This window comes from Oenanthe melanoleuca, chromosome 11 (assembly GCF_029582105.1).
Source record: "Oenanthe melanoleuca isolate GR-GAL-2019-014 chromosome 11, OMel1.0, whole genome shotgun sequence".
Taxonomy (NCBI): Eukaryota; Metazoa; Chordata; class Aves; order Passeriformes; family Muscicapidae; genus Oenanthe; species Oenanthe melanoleuca.
This window is the reverse complement of record NC_079345.1, coordinates 8512634-8525810: the sequence shown is the minus strand read 5'-3', so window position 1 is coordinate 8525810 and position 13177 is coordinate 8512634. Positions and strand designations below refer to the sequence as shown.

The 13177-nt window shown below is 46.0% G+C and overlaps 1 protein-coding gene across 1 annotated transcript in view; it reads left to right on the top strand.

Moving 5' to 3' along the window:
* The window catches only part of NECAB2 (N-terminal EF-hand calcium binding protein 2), a 73086-nt gene that overhangs the window by 50175 nt on the left and 9734 nt on the right, over positions 1 to 13177 (top strand). The window contains exons 4-5 of the mRNA XM_056500817.1: positions 4297 to 4322; positions 6943 to 7040. Of these exons, the coding sequence (XP_056356792.1) occupies positions 4297 to 4322; positions 6943 to 7040 (124 nt within the window). The remainder of the gene's footprint in view (positions 1 to 4296; positions 4323 to 6942; positions 7041 to 13177) is intronic.

The following is a 13177-nucleotide window of genomic DNA, read 5'->3' as shown; positions in this document are numbered from 1 at the left end:
ACTTTGATGTATTTGCAACTTGTGAATTCCCATTATGCTTTTGATTGTACTGCCCCTTGGGAGTGCCTGGGACACCTTTCCTTTGGCTAAGCTGAAACCCAGGAAGGGAATTTCGTGCTCCACTCCTCCACATTATCTTTTCCATTCTGAGATAACTTTTCCTCTCCTCTCCTCAGCTGAAGTCTGGAAAAATATGTTAATGAGAGCAAGAGAGAGGCCACCAGCCTTGCTTAGGGAGGCAGGGAGATGCTGGGAAGGAGAGGGAGAGAGGCTGGATTGCAGATCCTGGCTGTGGTTGTTGGAAGAACCTCTGCAGGGCAGCAGCAGCCCTGGAGCAGGACCTGCCTGACTTTGCCATCTGAGACCTGCTGGGATGTTCTCTGGGCAGCTCCCTCCTGTGCTGTGCTTATCAAGAGCTAATGCAAATAGGGAATTTCCAGATGTATTTTTTTTCCCTGGTGGAAGCACTGATTTACTTTAACAAAGTGTTAGGTGATCTGGAGCAACGAGCTGGAGGTTGCATGGTACCAACACCCCTGGGGTGCTCAGCCTGAGCCACAGTCCCTGGGCTGCTGGACACCCTGATGGAACATCTTCTGGCTGATGGTGCCTTCTCCCTGGGATAAAGTCTCAGAGGTGGCAGCATGCTTCAAGAAAGGCACTCACAGAAAAAAAAAAAGCTTAGGAACTGATGGAAAAGCAGCAGAATCAGCCCAGGACTGCTCTGATAAAAGCTGTCCGTGGACAATTTGCAATCAGGCACACACAAGAGAGAAATGGGACTCCCCAGGGATCCTCATTAGCTCAGGTGCTCATCAAACCACAGTTTAACTCTGGGTGGGGCTTTGTGGGGAGAAATGTTTTTCTTTCTGGAGTACACAGGAGGCACAGCTGTTACTCTGGTGAGCAGCCTCTTGCTCCTACAGCTCCATGCATCAGTAATTACTCTCTGGACTAATTCACTTAATTAAGCACACTGAGGGGATGCTCTCACAGCATGGTCATTGCTCTTTAAACTCCCATACACACAGGGGGACTGTCACACTTAGAGAAATGACCCCTAATGTCTTTAGATGGGAGGAGTGGTGAGGAATAAAAATTCCTTTTTTTGTGGCCAAAACAGTTCATGGCTGGGGCTCTGCCTTTCCAGAAGGTGATCTGGGTTGAAATCTTGAGTTTGCCTCCTACTTGTGTTGGAGCAATTAAGCCCCAGCTGGCAAATGGAGAATCTCCAAAGTAAATTTTTGCCTTGGACAGTAACCTCAGAGGGTGCACAGCCCCAGCCAGGCTGGGGGTGCAGGGTTGTGCTGCTCCATGCTGCAGCCTCATTGGCTGGAAAACAGAGAAAAGGCCTGGATTTTCAAAAATACTTGAATTTTCTTGATTTTTTTTTTCTTCTTTGAAAGAAAGACTTTTGTTTTGGAACAAGATCAAATAGGTGTGGTCTCTACTATGCATAAAAAATGTATGGCATAGAAATCTTTAATTATTCCTTCATTTATACATAAACTTCATTATATTCTGCTTAGTTACTTGGGTTATGGCTTCAATAAGCTCTTGAATTAGTCATATTATTAATGTAATAAAAATCAAAAGTGAATTCACATCCAAGCGTTCTGGTACATGAAAGAATTTTTCAATTTTTTTCCTGAAAATGAGAACAGCTTGTCACATTTTTTTTTTTTTTAGCTTATTGTTGTATACAGGAGTGTTAAATGTGTGGCATCTGGGAAAAAAAAAAAAAAAAAAAAAGAAAAAAGGTAACTAATGCTCACTTAAATGTTTTTCTGCTGAAGGGATTTGTGATATGTGGCTGCTCCCAAACATCCTCTGAAGGGAAGCTCTGGGTTAGGGATGACAAGGGAGCTCCTCAGCAGCTGCCACCTCCCATTTCACCAGGCCTGAACCCCAGATCCTGAATATTTGCAAAATAAAGATCCCTACTGGCATAACCCATGGTGAGGCTCAGTCACTAAAGTATAAAACCTCCAGGTCAGCTTGTAGATTGCTCTGTAGCTGGGTATTGCACGTGGCTTTTGCTGTGCAGCTCCCAAGCTGGGCCAGAGCCCCTGTGAGAGTGGTGGGGACGTGGCTCTGTGTCAGCAATGTTCCCAGCAGGGAAACTCCTGGGGGATGCAAACAGCCTGCTCAAGTACCCACTGATTTCTCCTTACAGTTTTTCATCTGAACATTATCATATTTTTTTATTAAGTCAGCTTGTGACTTCAGTAATTTCTTTCATTAGGCTTATTCTGAAGGCAAGATGGCTTAAAATTAAAAGCAGCTTCTCAGCCGAGTTAACATTCGAGCACAATTAAGTTGAATCATACAATGACAAGATGTGAGGAAATAAAAGACCAATTTTGGCAGCAGCAGATCAATTATTACAATGCAGAATCACGTGGAATACAACAATAGATTTTTTTTTCTCAGATTTTTTTTTTCTTTTTAACATGCCCTACCTGCAAGCCCATAACCACGTCAGTAGGTGTTTATAAACAATAACTCTTCTAAAGAAGAATTCTTTCTATTGAAAGACTTTGTGGGTGATGCTGATGTCAAAACTACTCTTATGCATGTGCCTGAAAGCAGCATTTGACTTCCCAGGCTGTGCTGGAGAGAGCTTTGGTGAGCCAGCCCTGGTGCTGGGGCTGGCACGGGGCAGCCAGGGCTGGAAATGCATCTGCTGGGGGTCTCACTGAATTTCTCTGCTGCTGCACTGCTGAAGCTCCATGGTGGTAAATGCTGCCAAAGTGCTGTGCATGCCAGAGCTCCTGGGATGAGGACTGGCTCTGTTCACAGTGCTTTGTACCTGTGTGTGATTAGGACACTGCTGGGAGCCTTTTCTCCAGCTGCTCAAGAACAAGAATTATAACAATGATTAAACACCTGCTGGAGTTGTGTACTACATGAAGTTTTGCAGAAAGCATGTTTTCAAAGAGGTGTTGCCTTCTTGGACCAGTGAGTCTTTTCCATAGTATGGCACTAACTACCCAATATAAGTGTAGTGTTTATTTAAATAAAGCTCTCTTTCTGCTTCTCCATTGCACAAGGAACCATGTTGCATTTATCCTTTCTGCCACTCCTGTAGCCAAAATGCAGCACCTGTGGATGCAGTGATTTGGCATGGGAACAGCTGGTCAGGGAAGCTGAGCCCAGAGCATCCCAGGGGGTTTTGTAGGATTCAGGGAAGTCATTCCAGGGCTTTAGGAAGACAAGTCCCCCAGAGAATGGAGGTGAGAAGTGCAGAGAGCTGCCACAGCAGCCACCCCTGCAGGTGTGCCCTGCACCCCAGGGTCCCCAGACAGGAGGTGACTTCTTCACCATGGCAGGCACCACTTTCCCAAAAGGGCTGTGATTCAGTGCCACCTGCTTTTTCTGCAGGAGACAGAGCAGGTGGCACTTGTGTCAGACAGCACCTCATGAGCTGGAGACATTTGTGTTTGCCTTGATCTGGCATCAAGGCAGGGCTGCAGGAGGATGCTGCAGTGAAAGCCCTAATCCACTTATGCTGGCAGGTTAGACAGAGCAGGGATGAGTTTAGTTAAAGAAATAACTTTCCAGTATATAAATGAATGGATAAAATAAGATTCTATTAAGGGATGGTTCCAGTCCTTGAATGGCACTAATGATAGTGTGGGAATAGGAGGCACAAAGAGATTAGCAGCAATCTTTATTTCCCAAGCAGGTTGTCTGTTGAGATGTTGTTACATAAACTAAATGTTCGTGTGCTAAGAAGTAATTGTGCAGTTTTGTCTGGAGGGAGTCCTGGGCAAGAGCTGCTTCACAAGGGCAGGATTAGGAGAATTGCAAGGAAAGAAAAGTATATCAAGAAAAAAAAAAGCATCAAGAAAAGTATATTTTGCAAATTTTTATTCTGAGTAAATGGGAACAAACACATTCCTGTGCCATATGTCTCACCAGGGTGCTGCCAGGCTGGATGTTTGTAAGGAAGTCAGAGGAGCTGAAGTGTGCTATGACCCCCTGGGCAAAGGTCCCAAGCACCCATTTCCCTCTCAGGGAATATCCAGAATAACCTGTGAACCTGCTCCAGCTGCACAGATGCTGAAGATGCCCTGAGTGACACCAACCCTTCTCTTCTCCACAGGCTGTCCCCCCTGGTGGCTGGGGGATGCTGAGGGGGTGGGTGATGTTGCAGGAGGGCATCTGGAGTAAAGCCTGTGAGAATTTTAACTCTAACCTTCATCTGTCCTTTACATTAAAGTTGTCTTTCTTTCTTTCTTTCTCTTTCTTTTTTCCTGCTTCCTCCCTTGCCTCATCCTCCACCTCTTCCAGCAATGTGGACACCAAGGAGCTCTGTGGTGAGTGCATCCCTCCTTCTGGGCAAAAACAATTATTGTGTGCATGAGGTCCTTCAAAGGTTGCATGAGACCCAGTGCAGGCTGCAGTGCTGTGGAGCTGGGGGATCTCAGCCCTGCTGCTGCTCTGCTCCTTTCTCCACTGCAAAACTGGCAGAACTTTTTTCATTTTCTTGCAACACAAATGGGGTCAGAGCTCAGCAGAGCACGAGGATCTCGTTCAATAACAAGCTGGAGTTTAATTTTCTTCCAGCTTTGCTCTGAAGTTCAATAAACCCATATCCCTCTGCAATACCTGTGACATGTTTCTCCCTAGGCCAGCCTTCATGTTTCCCAGCAGGCTGCCTGAGGGGTGCACTGCCTCTGCTGTACCTCCCACAGCTTGCCAAAATTAAAGGCTGAACAGAAAATCTGTGATAATATTTTGTCCCACACCTTGGCCAGAAAGGGAATGTTTCCTGCTGGGATTTCTGAAGGGCTTTGCTTCAATAGGAGGTGACTCAAACTGCTCACTCAGGTGTGTTTTTCAATGGATGCTTGATATTGGGAAATGCCTCCTGCACCCCAGCTCTTTGGGAGGAGATGGAAGGAGAGGTGTGTGGCCTTGCAGAAAGCTCATCCCTGTCCTCTCCTCCCCTCCTGTGCCAGGATGCAGAAGAACATATGAAGCCACCTCAGCAGGTCTTCACCATTTCCCTCATCACTTTGCCATGAATTGCAGCCTTTGGAAGCCTGGCTGGGAGTGGGATGTGCAGACACAGATGGGGTTTCTGGGTGCCTGTGCCAGCACAGGCAGCTGCTCTTTACTCCTGGTACCTTAAAGCCTTCTCTGTCCATGGCTGTGCCTGCACCAGGACATTGTCCAGGGTTTCTCTCCTCCTGATGTACTCAGCCCATGCCCACACCATTTTGAGCATCCAAGCTGGCAGCAAAAGCAGCAACATTTGTCCTTTCCAGTGGTTATTCCTGCTTGTCCTTGTTTTGGTATGCAAGAAATGAAGACTTCCAAAAAATCCTTTTGGTTTGAGGATAAGATGGGCTTGTTCCCATCCCTCCATTCTTGCTGCCAGCTGACCCAAGAAATCAAACCCCCCCAGCCTGAACCATCGACTTTGCCAGGAAACCCAGGAGTAACAGTGGCATTGTTTGACCCCACACAGCTTTCCCCATCACTCTGATAAAATCAGGAAATTGCATGGCTGCCACCCAGTGTGATCCCATCTCCCTGCCTCTCCCAGGGGTGAAGCTGCCAGGAGAGAAGGAGATAAACCCATCACCTCCTGGGGAAAGCTAGGGGAAGCCAGAGAAAGGATCAATCAGCACAAGTCCCTGCCTAGATCTGTTATCTGCTGAATACCAACCCTTCCTTGCCTGTGATTTATTTGCTTGCTTCTCTTCTAAGTATTAAACATAAACCCTCAGTTTGTCTAAATGGGAGCTCTGGTGTCTCTCTTGAAATGGATTGTGTGTTATAAAATGTTGAGAGCATCCTAAAAGTTATTTCTTGAGCCCTGTAGCTTCTCCTGAATAAAAACCACTAAACCAGCAGAGCTGAATACTTTGTTAAAGTCAACTCTGTTCTCCTCCCATGTGCTGCTTGGTCAGGCTCAAGGGCTGTGCTGTGCCCACAACAGCTCATTTCTCCTGAAATGGATGAGCTTTTTATTTCAGCACCTAGAAAAAATCCTTACCTATCATATCTGCTCTATTTTTCTCTCCCAAGTAGGAAGGAAAACCAAACAAACACGCTGCAATGAGAATAAGCTGTTTACTCATGGAACAGCTGCTGTCAGTCATGCTGTGACATTCCGGTTTCTGCCAAAATCTTCTTCCCTTTGGATATGTTCTCAGGCTGTAAATAGCTATAGGCACTTCTAATTAAGCCAAGAAAACCTAATTAGTGGGATAGTTTCCTGAAGTTTATGTCTTGCTGCACTCCACAGAGATGTCACCTCAGTGTGAAACTCCATGTCCTAGTGCTGAGGAGCAGCACTGGTGGCTTTTAAAGAACAGCTTTTTGCTGTACTCTGTCAATCTCCACAAACAGGCAAAGGACAAGGATGGCACAGAGAAAATGGCTCCTTTCCTGTGCAGAACACGTGGCTTTGGGCCCAGCTTGCAGCTCTGCTCTCTTCCTTTCAAGGCATATTTTGCTCTCAAAATCTTGTTCAACCTGTGATTGTGGGCTGAGCTGTAAATGTGATAGGAATGTAGGGAAAGGTGTAAGGCCAGTCTCAGTCATATAAATTGGGGTGAATTGCAAGGTATTTGGATGCTTTGGGTGGCAAAGAATGTCAAGGGAATGGAGAGGGGATTTCTTTTGAGACCTCTTTGTCCATGCCAGCAACAATCAAATGCAGAAACAGGCACAGAAATAAAGAACCTGAGGAGTTGTTTTCAATGGGAGCTACTGGGTCTTACATCTCCTTTTTGCAATGGTCCCAAACTTCATGGGAATCACACCCCTTCCCATCCCTGCAGCACAAATTGTGACTTTGGCTGAGGATGCAGAGTATAAAAATACCCCTGGAACCATCCTCTCCACCAATAGTGGATCTTGCTGTGCCAAGTAGCCTCAAGTTACATTAACATGTTCCCATCACTCTTCTCTTGGTTTTCCCAGATTATTTTGCTGACCATATGGGAGACTATGAAGATGTTTTGGCCTCCCTGGAGATGCTGAACCTCTCCATCCTGAAGGCCATGGACTACACCAAAAGGGTGAGTGCTCCTTCCAGGTTTCACAGGCTCTGAGTGAGTGCTGTGAAAGTTGCATTAACAGAGCACAAACATCTGAAAGGTCCCCATGCTCTTCAGCAGTGCTGTGCCCTCCTGCTCTGCACAACACAGCCTCTGGGTCCCTCAGGTGGGATTTTGCATGATTGTTGTCAGCATCACTGAGAGGGCTTTTGGAAACTTCCTCTTATAGAGCTGCCTTAAACCCAGCTTCCACCTTGGAAGGAATCCTGCTTTCCAAATATGTGATATGCTTGTGATGTGTGGAGCTGCAATATTACACTAGTCCTGGGTTTGAAGGGCTGCAGAGGAATCATGCAAGCACCAAAACCAAGACCTGGTTTATATGACCTGGTTTATATGTGCAAAGTAGCTCTAAGTCCTTAAAAATCCATCATGAATGTTAATGATGTTATAGACAGTGACAGTGATCAAGAAGCATATTGAAATTCATTTATGGATTCTATAAAATCTGAGCTGATGAATCACATAAAGATCCCTGCTGAGAGGTGCACCACTCTTTTGTTGTTTGAGGCTGAGAGAAGTGTTTATAGAGCTTTAGTTCCTTTGAAATTATTTTCCTGTCCTTCCACACCACTTAATAGTGCAACTGGGCTGTATCAGTGATATTTATTACCTCAGGATAATCAATCCCTTCTCCCACTTCTACCTTCAACCACATTTGCATTGTTCTTTAGTGCTACCATGAATAAAAAGTAGTTTTTCTCTCCACTGATGAGCACTAAGCTAGTATGCCAAGGGCCAAGCCAGGGAGGAAGGTTTTGCTTTTCCAAGCAGTTGTAATCCAACTGCAGCCTCTCTGCAATCCAAATTGAAATCTCCCTTCCATCTATCTTTGAAGCTAAAAGGGAAACTCAAATTACTCCACATTAAAGAAGTGACAATGATAAGCAGTTTCAGGAGTTAGAATGGGAAATGGCAAATTTCTCTCCCCTCTTACTAGTGAGTAAAGAGCTTGATTTCCTTGCTTGATCAAAATCCATCCATTTTGGTGTCTGTGAGGAAGGCAGCATGGAAAGTGAAGGGTCTCATTTAACATGTTGATGTCTTGCCATAATAAATTAAAGGCAAAAGTCTTTGGCCAAGCACTGATCTGTCTGAAGTGTTAGAGATTTTTTATCAACATTATGAAAGAGTTAAAAAAATCAGGACAACACCAATAGTTCATTTTTTATGATTAAGTTTCAGTGTCTGTTCATGTCTCATTTATATTCATTATTAGCAATTTTCATGACCATCAGGTTTGCCAACTATGTATTTTAGATAAATGTTAACATGCTAATAGAGATCCCAGTAATTCATTCTGGCTTGCTGTTCGTGATGCCTTCCACCACTGCTTTTCCAATGTGATGTGAATATATGTGACTAATTCTTACTAATGTTTTGCAAGAGGAAGATGGTCTGTTCCCTGCTTATAAATGAGGCATCTAAGCATTTGGGTATTACCTTGCATGAGACACCTGCAGCAGAAGCAGGATGGTTAATCCAAACCCACTCATAAGAAGAACAAATTTCTCCCTTCTTGATTCAGCAGGTTGTGGCAGGATTCACTTGCCTTAATTGCAGCATGTCAAGGCTATTTACCTAAACCTGAGCTGGTCACCTCCATCATGATTTTGTGGAGAGGAGCAGGGAGGTCTGGAGCACTGGAGGCACCTGCCTCCTGTGACATTCATCTCAAATCAGACATTTCCCAAGCCAGGTGAGGGACTGTTCCCCAGCATCCTCCCATCCCCTCATTTTACCAGCCCATGGGGTGTGCTGCTCTTCTCTGCCTGGCAGATTTTTGGCAAGGGAACAAGCAGAGCAAGACTCCATCACACAGAGGAGCTGGCAAAGAAGTATTTAATGAAAAACACTGCTCCCCACTGTGATTCTGTGAACAAAGTGGTACAAACCTCATCAATGAATTATTCAAAGGCAGGCACTTTGTTCAGGTAAAGAAGCAGCAGAAAAGAAAACCCAACAGAAAATAAGCTGTTGTGGGTGGTAGAGAAACCTGTCTTGGGTGTTCAAACAGGATACATTTTGTTTGGAAGGAATTTAAACCTCCTCATGTTCCACCACTTTGCCATGGGCAGGGACACCTTCCCCTAGACCAGTGGAATACAGAGCCCCATCCAGCCTGGCCTGGACACTTTCAGGGATGGGGAGTTTCCTTCTGCTCCATCTTCTGCCCATGGGATGCTGTAACCAGGGGTCCCCTGCTGATGGGGTAGCAGAATGTTTAAAAAAATTCATACATTTAATACCTATTTTTAGGAACACTGGAAGAGGTGAAAGGTGGCCAAAGCAGCAGGTTTTGGTAGAGTTAAGTGTGGTTTTGTGCCCCCTGATGCTCGAGCCCATTGCTGTCCCTACACTTTTTCTTGTGGCCAGATCCTGCAAAGAGCTGAGCATTGTGAGTTGTGAGCAAACTGCTTTGCTGGTGAGCTGCTCCTGCTTCTCTGTAATAAAATACACACTTACTATGCTGGGGAAAACTCTCAATCACTTAGGAGCATTCCTATTTCCTCAAACAATGTATTTGGGGCAATAATAAGTGAAGCCTAACATTTTCTGTGTTGTCTTTCTGAGAGGTGCCAGCTGACGAGAGGGCATGGAGAACCATGATATTTAATTGCTGTTTATATTTCTCACCTTAAAAGACAACTGATTATTTCTTGCTCACAAAAAAGAGAAAGCAGCAATTATCTCATGTTGGAGGAGCTCATAAAGTATCAGCAGTAATTAGATTCAGTAGTGGAAGGTCTCACACAGAAAAACAAAATCTGTCATTGTAATTATTTTCCAATACAGTGATGTCCGTGCTGCATTGAAATGACTGCTGGTGGCAATTGGAAATGCAAAGTTAAATTGGAGAGAAAGGAAATGAACTTTTGGGTTCTAAATAAAGCTGACAGCAGGAGATGTTCCTATATCATTCTCTTTTACTGTTGTACAGTGCAGTCAGCAAACACCAAACCCAGCATGGCTGGGCAGGACGTGGTTTGTGTCCAGTGCCAGAGGTGTGTGGGTGTGGGGCAGTGGGAGGCAGAGCCAGGCTGGTGCTGTCCCCCCTTGGTCTCTGAGTCCCCTGCCCCAGGGGACAGTGCCCACCCAATGCTTCCACCATCCCTGCCAGCTCTGGGGTGACAGGAGAAGTGCCTGGGAGTGGCAGAGGTCGTGGTTACCCCTGCACACCCTCAGACAGCCTGGGAAATGTCACTTAGCTTGGTAAAAAACAGTGTGGCTTTTGAGCCTGAGAGGCTCAATTAGCCTTGTTCCTGACAGGTCCAGTTTCCACTGCCAGCTGCACTGGGGTTGCTCCTGCTTCCAGCTTCTGCCAATTAAGCATTTTGCAGGACTGACCATGGAAGCATCAGCAAAGTGACCTTAAGTGGTGAGGCAAACTTTAAAAGCAAGCTGCAAAGAAATCCAAAAAGTGCTGAGTGATGAACATTTTTAAGGATGAAGCAGCTCAGATTTAAAGTCAAATCATCCCTTCCTGGGAATGCTCCTGTTGGCAGCAGATGGGTCCAAGAAGCACTGGTGACTGATCGTGGTGCATGGCCTGTCCCAGATGGAAGGAGAGTGCTTGTAAAACAAAATTACCCAAAACTGGAGCTGAAATTGCAACTGCCACACACATGCCAGAATGAGACTGGCTCCAGGGAAGAGCAGGGTACAGCAGGAGGGATTTATGGAGCAGCCCTGAGGATCTGAGGGGGGGCCTGGACCAGCTGCTGCTTGGTGTTCAGCATCACCTTTGGTCCTGGAGAGAGAGCAGAGATGTGAAAGACAGTGTTTTACTCCTTGCCTGCTCACTGGCTGCTCTGCTGGCAGTCTCTCAGTTATCTCATTTATGGACCTGGAGAGGAAATATGACCAAGTGGTGACACAGCTCACACTCCCTGAGAGCCTTCTCTGTCAGAGTGCCAAACAACACGTGTGTCTGATGGACTGGCACTGTACCCAAAGCAAATTCATTTCCCCCCTAAAGTTCATTACTTAGATGTGAGAATATGCAAATCATAAAGGGAAAACTGAGTGCACTGACCTTCAATACCAGCTGCAGCTGCTCCAGCAGCAGTAGGGATCCCAGAGGTATCTACATACAGTTGAATAGGTTTCCATGTTATTTTTGAGTGAAATTGTTCCTGCAGCAATCCACCCTTCTTGTCTCTGCCTTCTGAGGTGTAATTGCAGTGAACAGGAGATGCTGGGCTCCTGGGGCTCAGTGGAGGTGCTGCAGCAGATATCCTCTCCCTGCTGCAGGTGCCAGGCTGACCATGGGTCTCCCCCAGTTTTCAGCCCCCAGCAGCAAACTGTGCTTGTTTGAGCAGCTCAGGGACAGCCCCAGAGCAAGAACCATCTGCCAGCATGCTAAAAATGGTGGATGGTAGTTTTTGTTTTACAGCACAGCCCAGATCAGCAATATAGAGTGCTCTTATTTGCATTCTTACCTGCCAAACTTAAGCTTGCCAAAAGTGATATTGCTCTTTTTTGAATGATGACACCTCGAGATAAAATAATCACTAGAAATAATCCTCAAAAAGAGCCCTTCCCTCCCATCCTCTAGCTAATCCTTTATCCTTTCATTTAACTTGAGCAGGTTTTCTCCTGCTCTGCTGAATGGACTTGGGGCTCACACTGGGGGTGTCAGGATCCTGGGGCAGGGCTGTGCCCTGTCAAGTGATGGTCCTGTGTTGGGATGGAACAGCAGCACAGTGGTGGCACTTCTGGGTTGAGCCCAGCCCAAAAATGTGAGCTGCTCGTGTTCTGGCCTTGCCTCATGGTGGTTAAATGGACAACAGCTGAAAACTTCTGGTCTGGGTTTGAAGTGGTGTCACTGCAGTGCAGCACAGCCAGGTCTGAAACACTCCTGTGATGCAGTTAAAGAAATAATCATGGTGAATGGCTGTGGCTGAAAAAAGAAAAGCGTGGTGGTGGGTCAGTGAATTGGTAAAGGATGAGTCAACTCTCCATGTGTTTTGAATGACACATTTCTGAACAATTTCTGTATCAATTTCTATAGCAAATAACAGATGCTGATCTCTAGGAAAGTTGTGGAACTTCATAGTTGAAGAGCAATCTGAAAGGAAAGGAGTGCTCTTGTTTAGCTTCTCAGAAAGTATTTCTGCAACTCTTCTCTGAAACTAATTTAAGAAAATATTGCACCACAAATTAAAACAAAATGTGCTGCTTGAGTTGTGCAAGAGCTGGTTTCCCAGGTGTTCTGTTCAGACTCAGAGCAGAGAGCTGCTCGGTGCGGTGCCAGCTCTGCAGGGCTGACAGGACACCCAGCTGGGCTGCCAGACTGTGGGAATGGGGCTGGCAGTGAGATGAGTCCTAAGGCCTCTCTTGGAACTTATTTTTAGACTGAGATCCTCATTCACTGCTCTTCTGTTTGTCTGTTTTTACAAAGTTCATGTACCCCCATTCTCTCTGAAAAGGCAGAGCATCTCCTCTGGAGGTCTTGGCTGTCCTGGCTCCAGCTCTCCTGTAGGACATGATTTTCCTCCTCTTCTCTCCCATTTTAGCCCTACTGCTCCTGGGATTTAGGTGAATTTTATGGTGAAGGTGTCCGTGTTGTTGTCTTGCCAAATGATCTGAGAGCAGCTTTGAAGGAGCCACCAAAAGGAAAGGCACAGCCAGGCTGAGCCTTCAGCAGCTTGACCCTCCCACACTGCTGCATCTGCAGGGTCGTTTGAGTAGGTCCTGTTTGGAAAACAAAATCTGCACTTTCCTTGGAAAGCTGAAATAAAATATGTGTCAAATTGCTGCCTTGTGGGTACTAAACACAGCTAATTAGGAACATGAGTGGAGCAAAAGGCTGATTATAGCCAGGGGGTGGAGGAGCAGGAGGCAACACTTCCACACCTGTTCTTTGCCTCTGGGGGAGTGGACAGGGTGCAAAGGGGTCAGAACCTCTGGATCTACATCCCTGGGGATGTGCAGCACAGCAGACCACAGCCCTTCATATCCCTGTGGCTGCACGAGAAATGATGGGATTGCAGGACAGGGGGGTTCTCTGACAGTGAGAATGGAGCAGCCCTGTGATAAATTGCTTGGGAAGGATTTCTGGCAGGAGACCTTCAGGACCAGGCAAGGTAAGCATG